Consider the following 22,756-nt stretch of genomic DNA (forward strand, 5'->3'; position numbering starts at 1 on the left):
CTGTCTACCGTTTTGTACATTTGTAGTATTGTTCAAAGTGTCTCAGTCTGAAGGCCTGTAATTGTGACTACTCCAACTGTTGCTTTACATTTAGGGTTTTAAGGAGAAACTTTGACAGACATGGTGTTGTAGACCTGACTGATTTGCCTTATTCAGCCTTGGTTCCATGATTTGACTGGTGAAAATGTGGCTCCCAACCCGTGGAGCAGGTTGTTAGGAGTCTCACCTTCACTTTCTAGTTCCTTATCTGTGGAGCTTATACTTCATTGCTCTTCCTGTGAGGAGAATTATCATGGTTAGTGGACGTCAATCGCCCCTTTTTTGTTTTTTTGTTTTGTCTTGTTCAACTGGGGAAAAAGTAAGGCTTTCAATCAGAAGTCTGACCAACAATTTTTAAAAAAGAGAAATTGAGCTTTATGAACATTCCAGACGGAACTTAAGCTCCTGTGCTGTAGCCCCAACCAAAACAAATGAGGCAAAGACGATGATACAGCTCTTTTAAATTCTATTACTGACTGGGGTTTGTCCTTTGTAAATGTGCAAGTAGTTATAACATCTATTACATTTCTGCCATTTATGGTTCTCACTATTAATAAAAAATTTTACTTGTTCATTTTTATGTGGATCACAGCTCTGCACCATGCCAAATTTAAGGTTAAAAAAGTGATGGAAAAAAAGGCAAATTTATTCAGTTTTAACTCTGCAAAAGAATGTACACTAGATCACACTGGGAAAAGTGGAGACCAAAGACAATCCAAACATGATATAGATTTATTCATCATTCATCAACAATAATACATGAAAATATAAAGCGTCACAACAACGTCTGTATAGACAGAGAAAAATAGTGGATATACTTTTATACAAAACATCTAAAAAGAGCAATGTGGGGCACAAAAGTCACAACTAAACATTACATCAAATGCCATTAAAAGGGGGAAACACAAGCGCTGTTCATTCAAGTTTCTTTTAAAACAGAATGCTTGTTAAATAATCCCTACTGGGTAATTCCACTGTCTTTAAAAGCCCATAAAAACTCAACAGTGTAGCGCTGAAGACAAGAAACCATATTTGTCTCAGACTGGTAGATGCTACTCTTTCTGGGATTTGAATCACTTTTCATAAAGGCCCTCTTAATAAGAGTATATTGTTCTTTCAACCCTCAACAATGTTAAATATTAGCATTATCGAGTCAACATCATCAAAACAGGAATCTGTGGTGACTCCAAATGTTAGTAACCGAACGTGGTTAAGTTATTTCACCCATTAATTCTTATAATAGTTAACCCAGATTATGTTTTCGATTTTCAACCTTGCAACCCGTCAACAATAAAAAGGTTCATAACATCAAGTACATGTGCATGGACCGATGAGCCAAATTCCAGGGAGCTACTGTTATTTACACACACTTCCCTTTAGAAAATTCCAATGTCACAATTTAAAAACGGATCCTAAGTCAAAGATTCCATAAAAATTCTCCCGTAGTCATGCAAATAAACCCGGATGAGACAAAATCACGTTCAACATGAGCATGCATTTGCATACAATTCAGCTGTTGTGGATTTGAGAGTCCTGAGTGTTGACTAGAACTGAAACTGATGTCAGGAAAAAACACATCTGCTAAGTTCCTTCCTCAATCTGACACGTTCTGTTCAACCAGCATATGCATTTTCACATTAATCTTATATGGCTGAAAGTGTTGCTGCTGCTGCTGCTGCACAGCATGAGCCTCTGAATGCACCTTTGGTGTGGGAGAAGTATTAAATGCTTGACTCTGTACCCTGAATCAGTAGATAATGATGTCATACTTTAGAGCTCGGACAAAGAGAGAAAAGCAGGAAGGTGAAAAGAACACTTGCTTTTGAACAAATCTTCCTCCAGTCATGCGCACGAGTATCTTTAAGGTATTCAAGGTTAAATGTTTAAAGACCACCAAGTGTGCAGAGAGACTCTGCTAAATCCCTTTGCATGTGTCTAAGATGAAAGATAGTCGACATGTAAAAATACCCAAACCTAGATGTGAATATGTTTTATCCAAGTCTAACACAAGCATTTCACGAGAGAAGCTGTCCAGTCATCCTCAGGTAAAAACTTGAACGCACCAAGCAGTGCTCAAGAGAAAAGACACACTATTGCACGACCTGCAGACCTTTCCTAGGTGTGTGTGAAGAGATACAAATGATGATGTTGCAATGACTTTTGTCATCGGCATCTGAATACATGCTCTGCTGACTCACACCGAGTGAGCTTCCTCTTTTTTGGATGCTTAGTCCATTGTTCAGTTCAAAAATACAGCAACACTTGGCCAGTGCTGATCCACAGATGACACTTAGGTGGATGATGCTCTTTTGACAAAAACTTCCAGTTGAGTGAGCGGGTGGGGCTGAAGATGGAGGAACAACTGGGTCAGGAACCTGGCATCTCCCTGAAACTGCTCTTTGACTCTGTGCGCTGTCTTCAGTCAGTGATTTAAGATGCTGTGATCCTAAGAGACGCTGGAGCAGCGGATACTCGGGGAGCCCATTTGTGTGAGCACCTTGTCCAGCCACTGCAGGGGACCGTTTAGGTGCAGCTCAATCCAGCAGGGGGTGCTGGTCACCGTCTGCCGCCTGGGAGAGACACATGGAGACAAGAAAATAATTCCAGCAGGAATATCGTTGACGCCCAAACAACAGAATAACACATACTTCAGCAAAAATATTTCACATGGATTTGAAAAATCCTTTGAAATACCAACTGAGTCACAATGTTACAAATGTTCAATACTGATTTGTTTTGGCTGCAAAACTATTGATCCAGACCTACCATGATCACTCAATTACTTGAATGATTTGGGATTTTTCATCATGGGGTTCCCACACCCTCCTGGTCAGTGAGATACTTTTTTAAAGAACAGTGCTGCAGTGATCCACAAATGTAGACTTACTTCTAAAACTATACCAACAAGCAAGACTACAGCAAAGACCTAGCAAAGAACAGTTGGTAAGATCTACTGCAGCTAAAATGAGAACTGGTCAACCCAGACTCATTCATGAAATCATCTAAAGGTTTACTTTAAAGTGAAAACGTAAACATTGAAAACCACACCTAAGAAATACCATGTTTGCTTAAATACTTTGTACATGCTATAATGTATGTATTTGTTTAATGGATTCATCAAAAGTAAAAAAAAAAACAGGTATGCGACCACAAAGGCAGAATTAAAAATACTTAAATAAATGCATATAAAAGAATAATACATTTTTAGTGCTGACAATGAGGTCTTTCATTAACACTGTTCATAAGTACATTACTTCAAAGTGAATTTAGACGCAATCATTGAGGATTAAAATGTCCTTCAAACCTTGGGACACGTCTGAAGATTTGAGCGTGACCACTGACGTCTTGAGAATCAGAACTCATTCATATACTGCAACGTAATGCATGCAGCGGGTAAACTGTCTTTAAATAAGAAAGAGAAAAACAGGAAGCATAAGGGAAAAACATCTAAATCAAGTTTGCTCACTGACAGCAAAAACCTTGGTGCAGAATGATGTTTCTGTGTGCTTATGTGTGGAGGGGGCTCAGGGGCTTGAGCTGACTCAGTAACTTGAACCTTGTTTTTAAGTGTCTCCACATGTCAGAATTAAGAATGAACAGAAGCAGCCAATCACAGGCGCAGCAGTCCTGATGTCTCCCTCTTACTATCAGTGAGTCAGAGCGAGTGGAAAACTGGGAGTGAGCGGAAGGGAAAGTCTGACATCTCTTTTCTGTCAGACACATGTGCGTTTGTTTAAAAATAGATTGCCGTGCAAAGGGAAGCCTCTTTATATTGATGAGGGTTTACAGCCTTGGTCGGTGCGGGCAGCGAGGTTGTGGCATATGATGGGTGTTTGCACACAGGGTTGCTGGGAGCAACAACATGTTTGTGGGAACAATAACCAGCGCTGCAGCACTTGTGGTTGGAGGTTCTTGGGTTACCTGTATTCAGCGCCCCAGCCTTTCACGAAGCTCATGCGTATGGTACACATCCTGGTGAGCTGGTAAACTGCCTCGAAGCCCTGATTGACCGACTGGGCCAGAAGGGCTGCAAACTCCTGGTTGTTGAAGATCTTCAGGTTACAGCCTGGACGGGGAAGATCAACAGGACTTTAGGGTAATGATGAGGTTGGTGGCTTCCATCAGAACACAGTGACGTCACAGCAGAATGTTCAACATTCTCCTCCTTTACTATAACAGCTCTTTTATTTCATCTTTCACTGCCTCTCACTGCTGTACAACAACTGACAACTGAGTCATTGTTTCCAACTAAGAATATAATTACATTTAAAAAGAAAACTTAAAAAAAAAAAGAAACTTTGACAAGGAAGGCAAATAAAAACCTCAACAGCGAATTAAATCTACTGTGTAAATTGAATCTTTGTGTGTAAAAACACAAAGTTTTCAAGTGCATCGCTTTTCTTCCACAGAACACAGAAGAAAAAAAGCTCTAGAGATCCAACTTTCTTAGTGATGTGAAAATCAATCACGTCTGTCTCTCAGCATTCACTGATTTCATACCTGGGGGGATCTTGCAGACAGTGGCCGGGTGCCAGCCGTAGCGCTGGTTACAGTTGGGGCTCTGGACAAAGATGGCGCTGTCACTGAGACACTCAGCAAATACTTCTCCTCCGATGTAATATAGTCGCACACCCCGGCCTTCAGCAGAAAAAAAAACAACCTCAGACATAACTCAAGGATCGATGTGGAAAGCAGTGTCAGTGAAATCAAAGGGAGCAGAAAGTTCCTAGAAGAATTCACTGCTAATGGATTAAGCTGAATGGTGACATCATGGAAACAGTATGGGCTTCCTACCGATGTGCCTGCGTGTTAACTCCACAGCTGCGTTGCGGTTGACGTTGGACAGCAGGCCCAGGCAGAAACGCTCCGAGTTGGACGGGTCTGTGAAACCGTCCACCGTCAACGATGGCTGCGAGGCATGGAAGGTCTCTCCCACCCGCTGGTTCAGCTCGTAGTAGGAGATGGAGCACCAGAAGGCGGGCTCACAGTAGGTCACTGGCTGGAGATCTGAAGGCAGACAGTCTTCTTCAACGTGGATTTTCATCATCAGAACGCACATCGGTGGCTTGAGAATAGCTAGCACTAAAAATCATTTTGCAAAAGGTGAAGGGCAAGATACAGGGAGGGGAGAGACGTTCACCAAGGAAAACATTAGACTGGGCTTACGTCATAAAATGTCAAAGACATGCGCCATTTCCCAGAATCATTGACCAGACCAATTGTGGAAACTTAACTCCCACTGCTGGGATTTCAGGCCACTATGGTCAAATTACAGGCTTATCCTTGATAGTTTTAGTAACTTCATCTGCTGTCTGGTAGATTTCTCCTTCGTCGATCTCTCCAGGTTTCGTCCTGGCCTTGAGGTCACATCTTTTTGAGTCTAGAATCGTATTGTTATTTCACCAGAAGCTCACTGCCTAGTGCTCCTTCCGTCCTGCTAGGATAAACCACGGATATCATCATTGTTGTGAGACTGGGCTCCACAGTGTCTTGGGCTGTTTTACAGCTCACACGCCGCATGAAAAAACAAATGGTGTCTTTCATCATCTGGTTTTCCTTTACAAAAATGGAGTTAAATCAAACAGAAAAACCCCAGGGGAGAGATGAGCTATGGAAATATTTATCTAGAGGGGGAAGACAGACTGAAAAGACCACAAACACTTGCTTAAACACACACACCTGGAAACACACAGTGCAATTACCTAAGTTGCTGTGAGTGGGCGACACCGGGTTGGGTGACAAGTTGGGCGAGCCTGTGTCCATGCTGTGGGTCATCTGGTGATCGCTGGTCTCCCCATCCTCACTGAGGTATCCAGGCGGTGGCGTTTCTGAGAGACAGGAAGAATGTGGCTTCAGTTTCTCAGCATCAACATCAATTCAGAAAAATGAACTGACAAGGCTAGAGACATATTCAGGCTGCTACTGAAGAAACACAAAGACGTTGTGAGGAGGCTCTCAACTCATATGCTTTTAATCTTGTAAGAGACAACCTTGTATACAGCAAGCACTGTTTCACAGCACAAAAAAACTATCTATAGCAGACGTTCACTGTATAGGTGCCCTTGGAACTGAAGCTGTTACCTGGTATGTAGTTACTCTGTGGCTCAATTCCTGCAGGGAAGTTTGTGTTTTCTGGGATTGAATGGCTGTAGTCATCCAAGGGGGGAAATTCACTTGGGATTTCTGTGTGTCTGGGCACCAACACTGGGGGGAGCACTGTAGGAGGGAAACATGCAAAGGTCATTTGCTATCAGTTCTCCTGACTTCAACCTTCCGTTTCAATGTGCATCATAATTTCCCCCAAAATACAAAAGTAGAAATGCTAGGACTCAGAAAGTGCAGACCTCAGCTGTACCACTTATTTCCACTCAATATTACTGCCTTTCAGATGATCTCCAACAATAACATAACCTCCTACGACAAAATGAAATAGACGACAAGGTAAACGTGAATAACATTACTCTTGACTGCCATCTTTATGTCTGCCAATGCTAGGTAGCAGGGCTTATGAATCTCCTGACAATTTCAGGGAGAAAAGATGGGGATACACACAGACAGAAAGAATATATAGCACTTATCGTGATAAATAGCTTTAGATGCTATATCCTACATAAACACGCAGCCCCGGTAAAAAAAATGTAGCTGTTGCAAGGTGCAAAAAACTTCTGATAGGAAAATTTGGGGTTAAATTGTTTCAGTGTTTGAGAATCTACATTGAGATCTCGACTCAGACACAGCGGAAGAAAAGGCAGCTGAATCTTTTTTAAATACCTAACGTCCATCTAATTCCACCACGGTTCTACACCCCAGTACGACTCTTGCTCACACTGATGGTGTTCATCCACTGTCGGCAATCTCAAAGGACCATGCAGCAGTTTGCATACATTTGACTCAAGTTCTTGTTTGATTTGGGTTGACTTTGAAGATTGAACTTGTGTTTCTCATTGCCAGCTATGTTGGCCTTGTTTCAGAACTCATCCTGTTTACAGTAGTGGACATGAGGTGATGTCAGGGTCTGCCATCGAAAACAATAAATAATACGATTCTGCTGAGAAATATCGATATGTAATATCGTCATGGCAAAAATCACCATCCATAATTGAAACAATTTTTTTACCCACCCTTAGTCAGTACAGTCAACAAGTGTGTTGTTTCTTTATCAATCTTTATCTCTTCGTTATACCTACTGGTTGTGGATGTTGAATTAAAGCAGGATTAGAAATCGGTTTCACATCATACCTGGTGTTTCGACCCTCTGATAGTGATACGGGTTAACGCACACCTCATCCTTCTTCGTATGGAAGGCGTACTCGCAGAGCTCCACCGCCCGCAGCTCGTGGTGGGACTGCAAGTCGGGCCAGCGCCATAGACGACAATAAATAACGTGAGGCAGCCCTTTCCTGTGGGAAACCTGCAGGCGGCCATCCAAGGACCTGAAGATGGAAGAGAACAACATCAAGATTTATTCATGTTATAATGCCAAGATACATTTTTTTGGTAGTATTGACAAGAATAAACATGAACGCTACCTCAGACAAGACATAAATCTAATGCGAGTGTTGCTAATAGTTGAGTTTACCACATTTTCAAAATTCTACATGGCACTCAAACACAACAACTAACCCAAAACTGACTTCATGGCTTTTGACTGACTGGTCACAATGTGATCATGAAGTTAAGGCTCAGCAACAATTAAGACCACATCCTTTTCGTCAGGGTTTTAGGTGATGGACCGTGAATAAAATCATGGTTCAGTGTTATTTAAGTGTCTCTGCCGTTTCACTCCTAAAGTGCTTCAAGTTCCCATCTAGGTCAACCATTGTCCAGCCATCAGGCGAGGAATGATAGCTTTTTTTTCACGGGCAGGGTCTTTTATTCAGAGTGTTGGCACTTGAAAAGAGTCCTGTTGAATGTGTGCACGCAGAATAGGGTCTCTTCAAATATGAAGTGCTTGTGACCAATTTAGCCTCATGAAACTATAAAGACGTACAGCTCAAATTACGGCCAAGCAAATATGATTCATGAAGTAGGTCCTAAATCCTGACATCACATGATGATGATGATGATGAGACCAAGCAAATCTCATTAAGGAACCGATTTGGCCTTTGACTAAAACAAAATCATTATTAATATGCATCCTTCATTGAAAACAGGGCATCTCCATGTAATCCTCATAAGCAAAACGATCACAAGAAACAAGGCATGTTTCTGTTGGGGGGAACGTGACCTTCTACTGGGCACTCGCACCTCAGCTTGAGAAACATTATCAAATGTTTTGAAGCAGAAGCAAGGGGAACAAACGGGGAGAGGGAACTACGGCCCAAATTCTCTTGCAAGCTCTAGTGTCAGTGCCTGAACGAATGTGCGTGTAGCACAGTGACAGTTTGAATGCATGTCGATGTTATCAAGGACTTACAATCTTGTTAATGCACACTGGTGTCAGGAATGAACGTCTCTTTTAAATCCATTAAGTCAAGGATCCTCAACTTTTTTACTTCAAGGTCCCTCTCGTAATACCGTTACCAAGTTCAGGGTGTATTGCTTCATAAGAAAACTAGCCCCAAAACATATTCCTAGCTGGTGAATAAGCTGCCATTAACAGTGTGCATTAAAACATTCATATTCATATACATCTGAATTCATGAGATTGACAACTCCCTGACCTGAAGTGTTTGTATATCACCTGCAATGTCATTGCTCCTCAAGAAGTTCATAAAATAAACATTTTATAAGTTTGAGCAAATTAAGCATAAACTAAAACCTAACAGCATGTAGCTTTGTAGGTGTTAGGGCTTTCTACATTTCAGATGGAAAAAAACAACCATGTTTGTGTAACAGTGTCACTGCCTTTGAAGACAAATCTCAGTGAAATAGTTAAAAAAATGAGATGGTATAGATTTTCTCACAAGGGAAACTGTGTCAACATGATTGTGTTTCATGACCCGGAGCTAAAGCTAAATTGACCTTTAAGCTGAACCAATCTGTTGGGACACTATGGAAAGCTGAAGCACAACGATGAGCCATTTGTTCATCATGATCCAAAATGTACATATGAACCGGAATAAAGTTTGAAATAAAGTTTGGTAGGCTCTGCGATGCTTGAAAGCGACAGATGGAGATTCACAGACTTCTGGAGGAGGGGGATAAACACTGAGACAGACTTGGTGATTCACACAAACATACACACTGTGTGTTCAGGGTGGCGATGGTCTGAGTCTCTGCTCCTGAGCAAACACACGCAGCAATACTGCCAGTGGGCTGAGACCTTTTGACACAGACTATTTACAACTCGCTGCCAAGCTCCAGACTCAAATGAGAGTAGGATCTCGAAACTATCCCAAAAGTGTGTGTGAAAAATTCCTGACGCAATCTGTCTATATGCAGATATAGAGGTTGTACAATACAAGGTAGATGCGTTGGTGCAACGAAAAAAAAAGTCCCCTAAAAACTACAATCCAGTAGTTATAAGCATGAGAACTCTCAGACAATCCGTTGTATAAGTGCACTGACGGGGGAGGTGAACGTGGGTAATGGATAAAGGAGGGTGCTGCTGGACAATAGGACTGGCAGGCTGTCTCAAGAGCTCAGCACAGCTCTAAGTGTCTCTGGCTGGCCTCCATTAAGTACCCCCCGCCCCCTCCGTCTGTCCAAATGTCCCGACTGCTACATGTCCGTCCCAGTGAGGAACTGGTGGGGGGTGGTTTAGGACCCTAAATCCAAATGGATAATCCAACATATTTTTGTTTATTTCCTCTACATCAACATGTATTCAACATTTTAATAAAAATTGCCATTTGATGAGGCAAATATTGGGTTTGATGAAGTGAGGCAAAAATGTTTGAAAATGTGTGTTTATGGTTAAAAATATTATTAGTTTAGTCCAAATCATTTATGTTGTTTTTTTTTTCATTTACTTTTTTTTTGTTAGTTATTAGAGATTAAAACAACTGAGGAATATAACATAAACTAAATTCCGTCAGTGGTTGGTGGTTACACTGAAAAACATATTCCACAAACACCTCCCACTCGCTCTGGAAAAGCCATCAAACTCGTCTTTCTTCTTTTACAAAAGAGTGGGGGTGGTCATTAAAGGGTGGGAATGGAGAAAGGAGTGTGAGAGAATAGCCAGTGTGACTGCAGCCCACAGGTGATATCATAGAGCTGGAGTGAAATATGAATCCAGCCGCCAGACGACTAGCAGACAGCAAATAACAGAGTCTGGACGATAGCAAAGTGGGAATCATTACTTTTACTGCTGATGGTCAACGAGGAAAGCAGCCAGGCTCTTCATTCAAACTAATGACTACTACATGGTTCTCGACGCAAAGTTCATTCAGCAAATAGTAGCACAGTTCCGTATACTAAATATTTATAAGGTTGCTCAGAGCACTGGTCCATAGATTTCACATGATTTAGTAGGACTGTTCTATGTAAAACTGGAGCTAAGAGTTGAAGACACAGCGATTCAAAAGCCAGCAGAAGGCACTGTCCACCAAACAACGTCTTTACAGCTAAGGGGGGTAATTGAACAGCACTTAGATCAAGGGGTCGGCTGCTATTGGAATCCAAAGAGCCTTTTTTGTTAGAACAACTGAACAACACAGGAAAATTTAAGTCCATGAATAAAACTAAAATAAAACTTCGCTCAATTAATATTTAAAATCCTCAAAATAGTTGTCAAAATCCCCTTGGACTCCCAAGAACTGTGCAGCAAAATAAACAAAAAGTCAAAATAATAAGCAGATCAATTTTTTATTTTTACTCTTGTGGCCATAAAGCGACAGAGACCCTCACTCAAAACTTGACTCCGTGAACGGAGAAAGGTGATCAAAGAAGGTGAAGCAAGACTGAGAGATATTTCCTGCAGGCCAAGTAACCTTTTGAAGGTTTATTGTTACCTGTAAATTATTATGACAGTCATGGACTAATGCATAAGTCAGTCTTGTCCCTCCGGAGTTGCCATAGCTGGCAGAGATGTGCATGACTGAGTGAGAGTCCAGTAGCGCTCTTGGTCTGCTGGTGTGGAGGCTGGAAGCTTGACAAACTGCCCTTCCATACTGGGACATGACCAAACACTGCTTCCTTGTGACATGAAAAACAAATAAAATACCGCTATGGGTGGCTGCCTGGTTCAACCATGCCTAAACTGGCAGTCTGCATACACGTGTGCACTGTCGCTCAGCACGTTCACTGCACACATAAGCATATGAGCTTTTAAAGCTGTTGCAGTCGTGACCAATGCATCACTACTCATCAGTGATGGGTGCAACAACAAGGATCCCAAGACCCCACGTGGCTCCAGATCTAGGCGAAAGTCTGTTCAAGATGAAGTGCTTCCAGGAGGGGAAAAATGGAAACCGAACATCAACGATTTTTCGGATGTCCTCATGCGTATCTTGATTTCACACAAGAAATATACAATCATAATCATATAATCATTTTAATTATAATTTATAAAATAGCGACCCTTCCATTAACATCAGTTATATCCAAATATAACAAGTGATATCGAGACAGTGTTGAATAACCACCATTTTGTTCCTTTTTTAAAATAAAGCTGCTGTGTTCTGCAGGACGTTAGCGCTGCTGACAACTTTTAGCTTTATGTCTGTCTAACTATGTTGTTCCTTATGTCCACAACAGGGTTGTCCCGAGGGCTTTAGTAGCATAGGAGCCCCCTATGTTGGTATCTTCTCACCACAATGGAAAAAAAATGCCAGCTGTTTTTGTCAACAAATGAAGTGTGACTATACATATTGGCTTTCAAGCAGGTCTCCGCCGTTAAAGAGACGAAGAAAGATGTACAATATGTTGTCCGTTCCGTCCACACCCCACCGCAATGTAGTCATCAGGACAAGGCACTTTAAAGTTAGTCTGCATGTTTCCCAAACAGTGGCATATTTCAGATCAACTGTGTGCATAGGGAAATATTCAAGAACATTTTCAAGCTCCACATGCAGCAATCGGTAACCCTAACTTCATGCCGTAACGTATTTGGCCAGTAGATTTTGGTGCACAGCCTCCATCAGCACTGTGCAACCTTTCCCCCAGAGCAGGACTGGCATGAGTGTCTAAGTTCTGCATCTCCTCAGGCATTCCTGACCATGCCAGCAATAAGATATTCATGGGTCAATGCTGGGCTGTTGCTTGTCCTCAGCCAGTCTGTGGGCCGGAGAAAACGTCTCTTCTCCACGATTTGGAAGAGTGAAAAAAAACGTCCTTTCACTCATTCTTGATGGCATTGTTGTTACCATATATGGCCAACTGGGGGTAAGTGAAAATGCAAATGACCCAAGACAAGCCAGAGAACGTTGGTTATGAACGTAGCATTTATCATCACAGGTTACTTGCTGGTGTGTGCATAACTGGTGTCTGCATGTCTAAAGCTGAATTTAGAACCTGTCCAACGTTTGCTTGGACACTAAGACAATTACTATAGGAAGGATGCATTATAGACACTAATAAATATTATATGCCTAAAATGTCATTCATTTTTTCCCTTAAATGAAGTTAAATGTGACTCATAGTCATCAGTTATAGATGCTCTTTTACACACGGCCATTGAGTGTGATATCACAAAGTGTATTGATTGTCACAATTGCAAATATTATGTATTATATAAGTTTTATGCTCACACAGATGCAGTGGTCCAGTCAGAGCAGCAGCTGCCAGTAGTAACAGCCAGTGCAACACAAAGGCAGTCTTGTTGTCTGCTGAACCCACAAGTGTGTGTGAGTGTGTGTGTGTGTGAGTGTCTCCTGTTGTATGTGAACTCCCCAGCAGATAGTGAGACAGCCAGGGCCAAGTCCGCCCTCGGTACTAACCAAACAGCAGCCCACACCCTCCTCGAGTCAGGCAGGCAGAGCATTCCTGCAAGCTGACTAACCACACACACGCACAGACGTTCGAACACACATTTGTACAGTTAAAAATGTGGTCGCACTTTGCTTTACGTAAAGCAGACAGTAAGACTGAAATGCAACTTGAATTAAAAATGTAGAAGTGAAGGCTTGTTGATTTTATTGAATGACACAATTGACGACACTGGTTTTACCTACCAACCATCTCTCGCTCTCTCTTTCTCTCGCTCTCTCAAATCAAACAATAAGAGTCATGAACCCCAGCAGTCAACCACACGCAGACATCACAGGTAAACTCTGGTTGACCTGTCTTGTACAGTGTCTCTGTCAAACAATTCTGTCTCGCATGACTCAGGTGTGCAGCGTCAGAAACAAGCTCCCATGTGAGCAAGAGGAGAAAGTGTGAAATTGTTTTTGCTCAGCAGAAACTCTATAATGAAGACAATGGAATGTTAGCATACATTGGTTCCTTCAACTTTCAAAATGGTTATAGACAAGTGTATATATATATATATATATATATATATATATATATATATATATATATAATTTTTTTCTTGCCTAGTTTCACATCAGCCTCATCAATTTTGTCTTTTAAAATGACAGAAATACCAGGGCCATGAAGTTTTTCTTAAACTATCTAACCATCGTCTTTTCACTCCAACTTTTTCTATTTCTCCTACTAATTTATTTACCTTTCGGTACCACCTATCAGAGCTGAACATCCAGCAGTGTTCCTTCTTCTTTCAAGTAAAATCACTATTTCCTTAAATCCGAGCAATAGTAATTGTCTGCTATCAACTACCAATCTACTAGCAATCTCTGCCAACCCATATGTTGTTTGACCTTCCCCTGTTTCACTCACTTTTTATCATGTAACACATTGCAACTGAACAAAACACAATGTTTCAGTGCGACATCAAACGCATTTCTTAACCACGGTAAAATGTTTAGCGCTGTTCAATATAAAGTATGTACATATTTTCTTTCTGCTCACTGCAGCCAGACATTTGACAGTTTGTCAGGTGAAACTTGATATTAGAGTTAGGTGGCGTTCTCCTTTTGCTGCTACAGTCACATTCCTCATTGCAGTGCTAACTCAGACCCTGTACACACAGAGTTGTATCCGCACAAGTTCTCAGTCGACTAGGCCTTTCGTTCACACAGATCTGGCATTTTCAGTTCCCAAAACTGGGTTCCAGAGTGAATTAATTATCCATGTCGCCGTGTGGACAGCCGATCGGAATCTCACCTAAGTTGTCACTTCACAACAATACAAGCAAACAATAGAGTAATGAACATTTGGCAACAACTGTTCAAGTTCTTGTTAATATCAACACAAATCTTCAACTACACTTTCATTATGATGAGCCGCAGAAGGTCATCGTGACAGACGATGCTTCGGACACGTGAGCAGCACGCACTCCTCAGAGCAACCAGTCACACACATAAAAATACAACTTAGATGAAATATTTATTTTCCCAAACTGTACTATATATGGAATTCAACTGCATAAATGACTCCCTTTGGCGGAGCACAAAGCAGGTGACCACAGAGCAGCTAAAAACACTCAAAACGCGTGCCCCTGTCACTCTCTCATGCCTCTGATGATTTGTAGTTCAGTGATGACTCTCAACAAAAGCTCAACCACGTTGTTGCTACACACTAACATCTCAAGCAATCGATATGGCTACGCTCCAGCGCTAATTATTAGCGCACGGCAAAAGCTTCAGTGCCGTCTCTCTAATGTGTTGTTAGAGCATTACAGTGCCTCAACAGTCGTGACATATATGCTATATCGTTTTGACCGTGAATCCTTGTGGATGGGAGACACGGCTTTGTTTTTATGGAGCAATGTTTGGAAATGTTTGGATAGGAAAATGTGCAGCTCCATGTAGATGTATCCTCAATCCTGTAAACAAACATGCGTACCCAGCTTGGTCTCAGACTCAAAGCATACTCTATGGCATGATGGATGCCATCCATCCATTCACTTTTTTTTTACATCTTCGTCTGTCAAGCTGCCAGGCGTCTATTCGGACAGAAGCGGGACACTACTGCATGGTACGACACTCTAGTGCGGGGAACACAAGGACGGACAAATACACAGGAGAACACACAGACTGCAATCTTTTCCAAGTTTCTTATCTAGCAACTGGTGTAGGCATAGCTAACTCATCATCAATAGTATCTTGTCAGTTCAATTGTCTGTTTTCAAAACATGTTTATTCATTTAACTCTTCATGCTTTTCTCTTTCAGTTTTACTAAGTGGAGGTTTTGCTGTATAACATTCAAAATTATATAATCATACAGGACTGCGCTCAATTTATGAAATGACAAACTTCAGAATAACCTCTTTCTTCAATATGTAAACCACTAATAAGTCAACATTTAATAGTCCATACTGAATCACAACTGTGTCCAGCTTGTCTCAATGAGAAAATAGACTTGATAATTATATATTTTAATCTGCTGTTTTTATCTGTTTGTATTCATCTGTTCCTTCGTGTATTGGCAGTTGTTATTGGGTGACAAATAACTTTTGGTGCCATTCCCATAACATGTTTTGCATCTTTAATTGGCAGAGTTTCTCTCATGCCCACCCCTTGTCCTGACATGCAGCAGCAGTATGAATCAGAGTACAGTCATGCTGCCAGCAGGGATGTGTGTGGACAGGCACTCCCCGGCACTGGCCTGAACCCAAGCAAGTAGAGGTAGTTGTGACTGAGGAATTCACTCCCCGAGGCTCTGTGGAATCATAAAGCACATAAGCAGGCAACACACCATACACTTTCCATAAGCCACAAACATTGCCACCCCCCACCCAAAAAACAAACTCCCCTGAGGTAGTTTTATCATTTCACTGTTATTCTACACACGACTAAATCAACTGTTCAGAACCACAGAAATATTAATTTACGCATCAACTTTATTATTCAACAAAATTAGTAAAGATTCATTGGAATGCAGTAATTCAAAGACTAATCTGACAAAATTGATTTTGTTCCTTTGTTTGGTGTACTTTCCGGTTGTTGAACTTGCTCTCACACAAACACAGCAAAGATTATTATTATTCTTAGGGATGGACCAAACATTTGGTGGCAAAATATATTTGTCTGAATAGTGACAAAAAGGCCACATTTGGCTTTGGGGGCAAAGAGTTACCAACCAAATAGTGGCCTGTGATGCGATCAAACACAGTGCAGCGTAGCCTGACACTGATTTTCGCTTCTAATCAACGACGCGATGGAATAGAATGTTTTTTAAATACAAAAATGTGTCGGACAGGAGAAATATACTCTGCAACACCGCTGACGAATTTCTGGTAACCACTCCTCCATTCTCCAAGTGCAGAGAAAAAACTGGCAACATAACCCTCCACTTTCAGCGGGGACAGCACTGACCCCGCCGCTCACTGCACGGTCGGCTGGTGACCGAATAGGAGCAGCTCAACACGAGTCGTAATGATTTTGACTTTAGGACAAGTGCTTCACACGTTTCCTCTGTATTTGTTTTTTGTCCCTGCGGTTAAGTATCAAGCACCGGCTCTGACCGCTATCAAGGCTCTGATCCAAGTCTGCATACAGTGTTGAAGTTTTAGGTGAGAATATAATTGCAGTTTTCTATGAATGTTCAACCAAACTGTCTAGAGTCTCCTGTTTACACGATCGGCCTATTATATAATGGGGAATTGTGTTGTTTTTTAAAAATTAAAACATAACACATATTAAAATTGTATAATTTGATAAGCAAAGTCATCCAAACGTTAACTTTGTTTGACAAGCATGTATGTAAATATGTTCTCGACTATGCAACTATCTCAACCGTATTGGATATTCGGCCTTCAGTATTATTCAGTATTCGGCCAAGCATTTTAAATTTTATTCAGCTTCGGCTTCGGGCTCAAATTTTCAATTCCGTGTATCCCTACTTTTTTTGGTCTATCACGTTGCAATTTTATGGGCAGTACTTCACCATTTTTTTTTTCACTCAACCAAAGGCATGCTGCTTTCCTGTGTTGTGTTTTGTATCAGGGCCTTCAGCTGGAATTATTTAAACAGACAAGAAAGTGAATTCTAAAATACTCCCCAGAGGGATAAATGCCTTTTGGATTCTTCACTTCTTGCTTGGTGCATATTCACTAATGGGATGTGAATAATGAGATAAAAACAGTAAAAAGGAGAAAGAAACATCAGGCAAGGTTAGGCATTTATCTAGCTCATGTCGTATTAAAGCTCAGACAATGTATTTAAATTAGTAAGACATAGAGGAAAATTACGACTGCAGTTGTTTGAACTGAAAAAAACAACAATCTGCATCACCCTATGGTCATTTGCTATATCATCAAATCGCATCAGTTGACTGATTCGTACACACTGCATTAGGTATATAAACCTGTACAACAAGATAAAACAATTGAAAAGTTGCCCTCGATTAAATCTTACTGATGTCACAGATGCCTGAGTGATGTCTGACTTGACAGCGCATCACATTAGTTAGACTGCAACTGAAAAGGTCTTCAAGAGTTGCCCTCCTCTGCTCAGCACTCACATGTAAGTAGCACGTTTATAGTTTGACGTCGTTAACACACCACTGTTTGTGACTAACCCACTTTTATAGCTCAAAGTGACGAGTTAAAAGACGGGGGAAATAGACGAAAGGGAGGAGGGACAGCTCATACCGCAATTGCGTGTTGTTAAATGACTCACCGTTGAAATTGGACAGAGGCTTAAGCATTCACGTCAATAAAGTAAGGAAAGCGCCTCGTCCAAACCACTGCCACCAACAAACAGCTACTGAAACTATCTGATGGTAAACAGATTCTGATCAAGAGATGAAAATGAGTCACTCTGAAACACAAACAGTCTTCATGCGCACGCATTGAATTTTTAAGTAGAGCAGCATCATTCCTTCAAACAGTTCTGACTCAGAAGTGTTTTAAATATTTACAGTTTCATGGGAGTTGCTAATCACTCAATGATAAGATAGTGTCTCAAGTTACTCAACATAGATAACAAAGGACAAAACACGTCAGTGATTGGAAATACAGTGGTACCTCGACCACAATCTGTTCCAGACGGCCATTCGTGAAGCGATTTGTTCGAAATCTGAATCGATTTTTCCCATTACAATGAATGGAAAAAAAAAATGCGTTCCAAGCCTTAAAATAGGCTTTTGTAGGAGTGAATGTAGAGTGTCTGCTGCAGGTGCGCTGTTCCTCTATGTGTGTGGCCGCTGCATGTGGGAGGGGTTGCCGAGTGAGTGACGGGGCGTTTGATTCTCATTCGAAATCCGAAGCAAAAAATTCTCGAAATTTTTGTTCAAACTCCGATTTGTTCAAATTCCAGGATGTTCAAAAACCGAGGTACCACTGTATGAGACATTATTTTGAAAGTCAAGTGACATGGCAATTGTAGGGTGTTTATACAAGCTTTTTGCACTCAAAAATAGGATCATGCGTTGTGTTCACACACTTAATTCAAGCAATAACTTGAAAGCAACCATATGTCACGACTATTCTTGATTATTTTAACTCAGTTTTGAAAGTCATAACAATAGTCTTCAGGGGAATATTGGAAAACTTAAGTCAAAAGAACCAATGTTTTAGATTTAAGTTCACCAATACTGTAGTTTTAATCTTCATAAATACGCAAATAGTTTTGCTAGCTTTCCCTATAAGTCTTGTCTGCGTGTTCAAAAAGGTAGGTTAACATACGCTTCAGTAAATCTGAACTATAGCTGCAACAATCGTTTATTATAACAAATAATAAACAATAATCAACAAATAATCAATCTGATTATGAAAAAATAATAATTAAAAAGGATTCATTTGCAACCTATTCAAAACCAGAACCGGGTGCAAACAAATCTGTTTAAACACTTCACATAAAGTGCATAAACAAGCTGCTCAATAAACATCTTTGAGCTGTTAAAAGTTCAAAATTTAAATAAACAACCAAATGGACTATCACAGACTATTAAGACTATTTTCATGTATGTTTCACATCTTGCATACATAGATCTTTCAAATCAAATGTACACAAAAGAAGGATATTTTGTTTAAGAGGGTGAGTTGTCAGAATTCTATGATTAATTTATTTTTAAAAAAGACAGAGGGAGACATCTCTGCCTTATTTTATTATATTAAAATTTTGTTGTCCATGTTTGTCCATGAGGATGCCTCACCAGCTAGGAGCTGACAGGCTGTTGGACAAATATGTTAAGATTTAAGCTCTTTCCATGAATGGCTTTTACTGTGTTATGAGATTAGTTCAAACCCCAAAAACATGAAGACAAGAAACGGGAATGGTTGTTTGAAATACACACCCGGATATTAGCTTGTTGGACATGTTTAGTACAAAAATGGTGATTTATAAACCACTGTGCATAACAATAACTAGCACGCAATAGGCTCTTAGAATGTATAGATCAAGCACCTGTGTGTTCTTCAGAACACTGCACTTAACTCTTGGGATACTACAGAAGGAGGAAGAAATTATTTCCTTTCATAGCAAGGATGTCTTGCAAAATAATTTTAGGGCCGTAGCAACAACAATTTTGACAGTCGACCAGTCACCGACTATCTTGTCGGCATATGACACGTGCAGGTTGACGAACATGCTTACATGTCTGACTGTAGTGTTGTAAAAATGTACTAAAAATAGAAAGAATGTGTGAGCAAATATTTAACTCTTGTAGTGTCATGTTGTTTTGAAACTATATTTTACCTATTGCCATAATGCGGTCTGAACGGCATGTGTCCTTTGATGTGAATCCTTTGTGAAATGGTCCCATACTTTTGACATTTTGGGTTGCGATGGTCATATAGCCTCATCTTACCCCGGTGAGAGCAAGGACGTCACGACTAGTAGTCTCGTGAACCTGTTGGCGACTCATTTAACAGTCGATTATAGTCAACTACGTTGAATAATCTAAATTATGCAGAACATCTCACTGGAAAAAATACCTTGAAGAAGACATCATGTATTTAGGTGATAGTGTGTATTCTGTGCAGTAGTTGAGCCCATGGTTTAAAAGCCAAGAGATGGCCTTGAGCACCATCATAGAGTTCATGTGTCAGAGAGCTTGCTGCTGACCTCCCTGTGAACGGGCCTCAACACGCAGGCAGCTGCTGTCAGGGAGCCAGAACAGTGGGGAATTAATAGAAACAGCAGCTCTCTGGGGACAGCCTTGGCGCACCCTGACAGTCAATTCTGATCCAGGGTCATCGTAATGCACTGTCTCGCTTCCTCTGGGCATTAGTGGTGATGGGGAATATGAAACCTGGCTCTTGGCGGCCATAATTTAAATTTCTGAGTAGGCTTAGGACTGTAGCATGCACTGGTCACGCAACACTCACTGTGGAACTAGCGTGTGATAGAGCTCAATTTTCATTCATAATCTTTACGAAAAACCATATCTGGCCTGGCACTACACACAGTTGTAGTCAAATAAAAACAACACATACAATGGTCTCACAATTCTTTTCAGGTGAATCAACACAGCAAATAGCGCAATTTGGCAAATAGTAAAAGTGCCTTCAAGTCAGAGAGAAAAGCAGTAATTGAAAACAATGACAACTCTTTCTCTTTGGTTCCTTGCTATTTGAACTGCTGGAAAAAACCTCTGAAGCGAGATTGACTTGGTGACCTATTTAAAAGATGCTTAAATGAAGATAGTTCCATCCGAAGTTCAGTCCAATAACTTCTTATTTTCGTGGCTATGTCCTAGTAGCCACAGATGAGGTGGGAAGAACCATTTATGACATGGAGCGATGACTCAAAAGTTATTTAGACTTGATCAATAACAGATGTTTAAGGACAGTCCAATCTTTCAAAGGGCTGTTATTTTAAGTCATACTCAAAACCGTTCGAACCATTCAGTTGCGTTTGAATTAGTCATGTGAAACAGGGCACCTGTTTACGAGTTGAGCTCAGACATGAATAAATGTAAATCCGAGCACAAGGTGCAGACCTTGACTGCTCTTATAGGGGGTGTCGACCAGGTGCTGACGGACAGACGGGTTCGGTGCTGCAGTGTCAGGGGCGAGGGGAGGTCAGGCGCAGGCTCGCCTACGCACAAACACTCTTAGCGGTAGAAAGCACCAGATTAAGGCCAAGTTATATAACTTGCGCTGCTTTTATGCCTCTGCATGTGCTAGCCAACGCTTTCTCCTCCGTATACAACAGCGCAGTTGTTGACAGTAGAGTCATAACAAAAGGAAGACACGACAAACACCATGATAAATGTAGTTGTCATAGTAAGTTGCGCTGTGGACATAAACAGCGGCGCTTAGCAGCGTTAACCAAGTGTTGAAAGCGAAAGGCTGGAGTGTTCTGGGTCTATCGATATGAGGAACACAGCAAAGTTATGAAACAGTAATTTCCTCCACTGGCGTTGTGAACAGTTTGGCTCGGACACGGACGCCGCTGCAGCCGCGGCAGCCTGTCAACAAGCGGCCGAACTCTTCCCCCCCTTACCTCGGTATGGTGATGCATTTGGTGTTGATGTTCTGGGTGGTGATGGCTCTCTCCAACTCGTCTAGCTGGCCCGTCTTCTTCAGCTTCTTCACGAGACTTTTCACCGCCTTCTCGCACCATTTCTCCTCCTGGCCGTTCTGCTCGCCTTTCTTCCAGCCGAGAAGTCGCTTGACGATGGGGGGAGTGAAGGGCAATATTGACATCTTTGACTTCGCCGAAGTCCGCAGCAACGACGAAAACAAAAAAACTCAAGAACACAATGTTCCCAGGGAACGAAAAACGTTTTAGCGAACCGGCAGCAGTGTCTGGTTTTGATATTTGCACCAGTGCATCACGGAGTTTCTGGCCCAGTTTCGGTACACTCTGTCCGCTCGCCTGAAGCTCGCAGCCACACTGGGTACCGCCGTAGTTACACTTGCGGGATTACTCCGCCGAGAAATATAGTCCTGTCTGCTCCTCTGCACGCCGCCGATTTACAAGTTCTTCACCGACGTATTTCCCACCAAACCCACTGTTTGAGTTGATCTGGATTCATCAATGAGATGTAGCCGCAAAGTTACCACGCGACCCGGGAGCATTACGCTCCTGGCAAAGTTTGGTTAAGTTCAGAGTCATCCGCGACGCTCCTCCGACTCAAGTCTGCATCAAATGCAAATGCAGGAGCTGCTGCTGCTGAGCCTCTATTCACACTCCAGACTGCTCTGCACGGCTCTGAAAGGCCAGTCTGGGCAGCTGGACAAATGAACACGCCAGCTATGACTCAGTGCTCGCCTCGAGTCTTGCATTTTTGCTTTATGTTATTGCATGTACTGCGCAAACGATGCGCTCTCCTGCACCCTGATGCCAACAGTTATGCAACCGCACAGTTCATCTTAGTCCAATACGATTGGCAGAGATGGTAAACAAAGCATGTCCTGGAGACGTTTGATGTATCTTTTATGTAACAATTTCTAGATTTTACAGGAATGTCTTTTAATGGATGAGGTTATGGACATGCGTTTCAAGGTAGATTTGGTGAAATGGTGGCCAGATCTGATCATTATTTTTGTGGGGATAGGTTACTTCCTGATAAAGATGTGATGAGTGTGATCTGTTTATGTAGGTTGAACACAAGGTTAAAAAATATAATAATGGTCAATTGAAGGGGAATTCACTAAGTAAATTGGTAAAACAGCAGTTGTTGGTCACAATGCAGCATGAGACGGACAGAAGCGTCTGTGATCTTGTGTAGCATAAGGAACTGGATGTACCGTAGGGCAGGGGCCTCAAAGCGCTCCTCAAAGGGCCACACTGGCGGTGGGTTTTCTTTCAACCAAACAAGCACACTTCACTTTACCAATCGGGTGTCAGTTGAAACAAGCAGCATGAGACATGA

At 41.5% G+C, this 22,756-nt stretch overlaps 1 protein-coding gene across 1 annotated transcript; it reads right to left on the minus strand.

Moving 5' to 3' along the window:
- Positions 1 to 747: 747 nt before the first annotated feature.
- smad3a (SMAD family member 3a) lies at positions 748 to 22,039 on the minus strand. The gene is made up of 8 exons (XM_053865788.1): positions 21,382 to 22,039; positions 7,279 to 7,472; positions 6,121 to 6,255; positions 5,742 to 5,867; positions 4,834 to 5,046; positions 4,540 to 4,677; positions 3,961 to 4,105; positions 748 to 2,609 (listed from the first exon to the last, which is right to left on the minus strand). The coding sequence occupies exons 1-8, from the start codon at positions 21,582 to 21,584 to the stop codon at positions 2,486 to 2,488; spliced, it is 1,278 nt and encodes a 425-aa protein (XP_053721763.1). The 5' UTR covers positions 21,585 to 22,039; the 3' UTR covers positions 748 to 2,485.
- Positions 22,040 to 22,756: the final 717 nt, after the last annotated feature.

The sequence above is a fragment of the Synchiropus splendidus genome, chromosome 5 (assembly GCF_027744825.2).
Source record: "Synchiropus splendidus isolate RoL2022-P1 chromosome 5, RoL_Sspl_1.0, whole genome shotgun sequence".
NCBI lineage: Eukaryota > Metazoa > Chordata > Actinopteri > Syngnathiformes > Callionymidae > Synchiropus > Synchiropus splendidus.

Bases quoted from the DNA above. Each gene is read 5' to 3' on its own strand.
- smad3a (XM_053865788.1), bottom strand. From the start codon at position 21,584: ATGTCAATATTGCCCTTCACTCCCCCCATCGTCAAGCGACTTCTCGGC. The intron at 7,473-21,381 runs GTAAGGGGGGGA...TTCCATCTTCAG, and splicing joins AAATGCATCACCATACCGAG to GTCCTTGGATGGCCGCCTGC. The intron at 4,106-4,539 runs GTATGAAATCAG...TTCCCCGTCCAG, and splicing joins TGTCTGCAAGATCCCCCCAG to GCTGTAACCTGAAGATCTTC.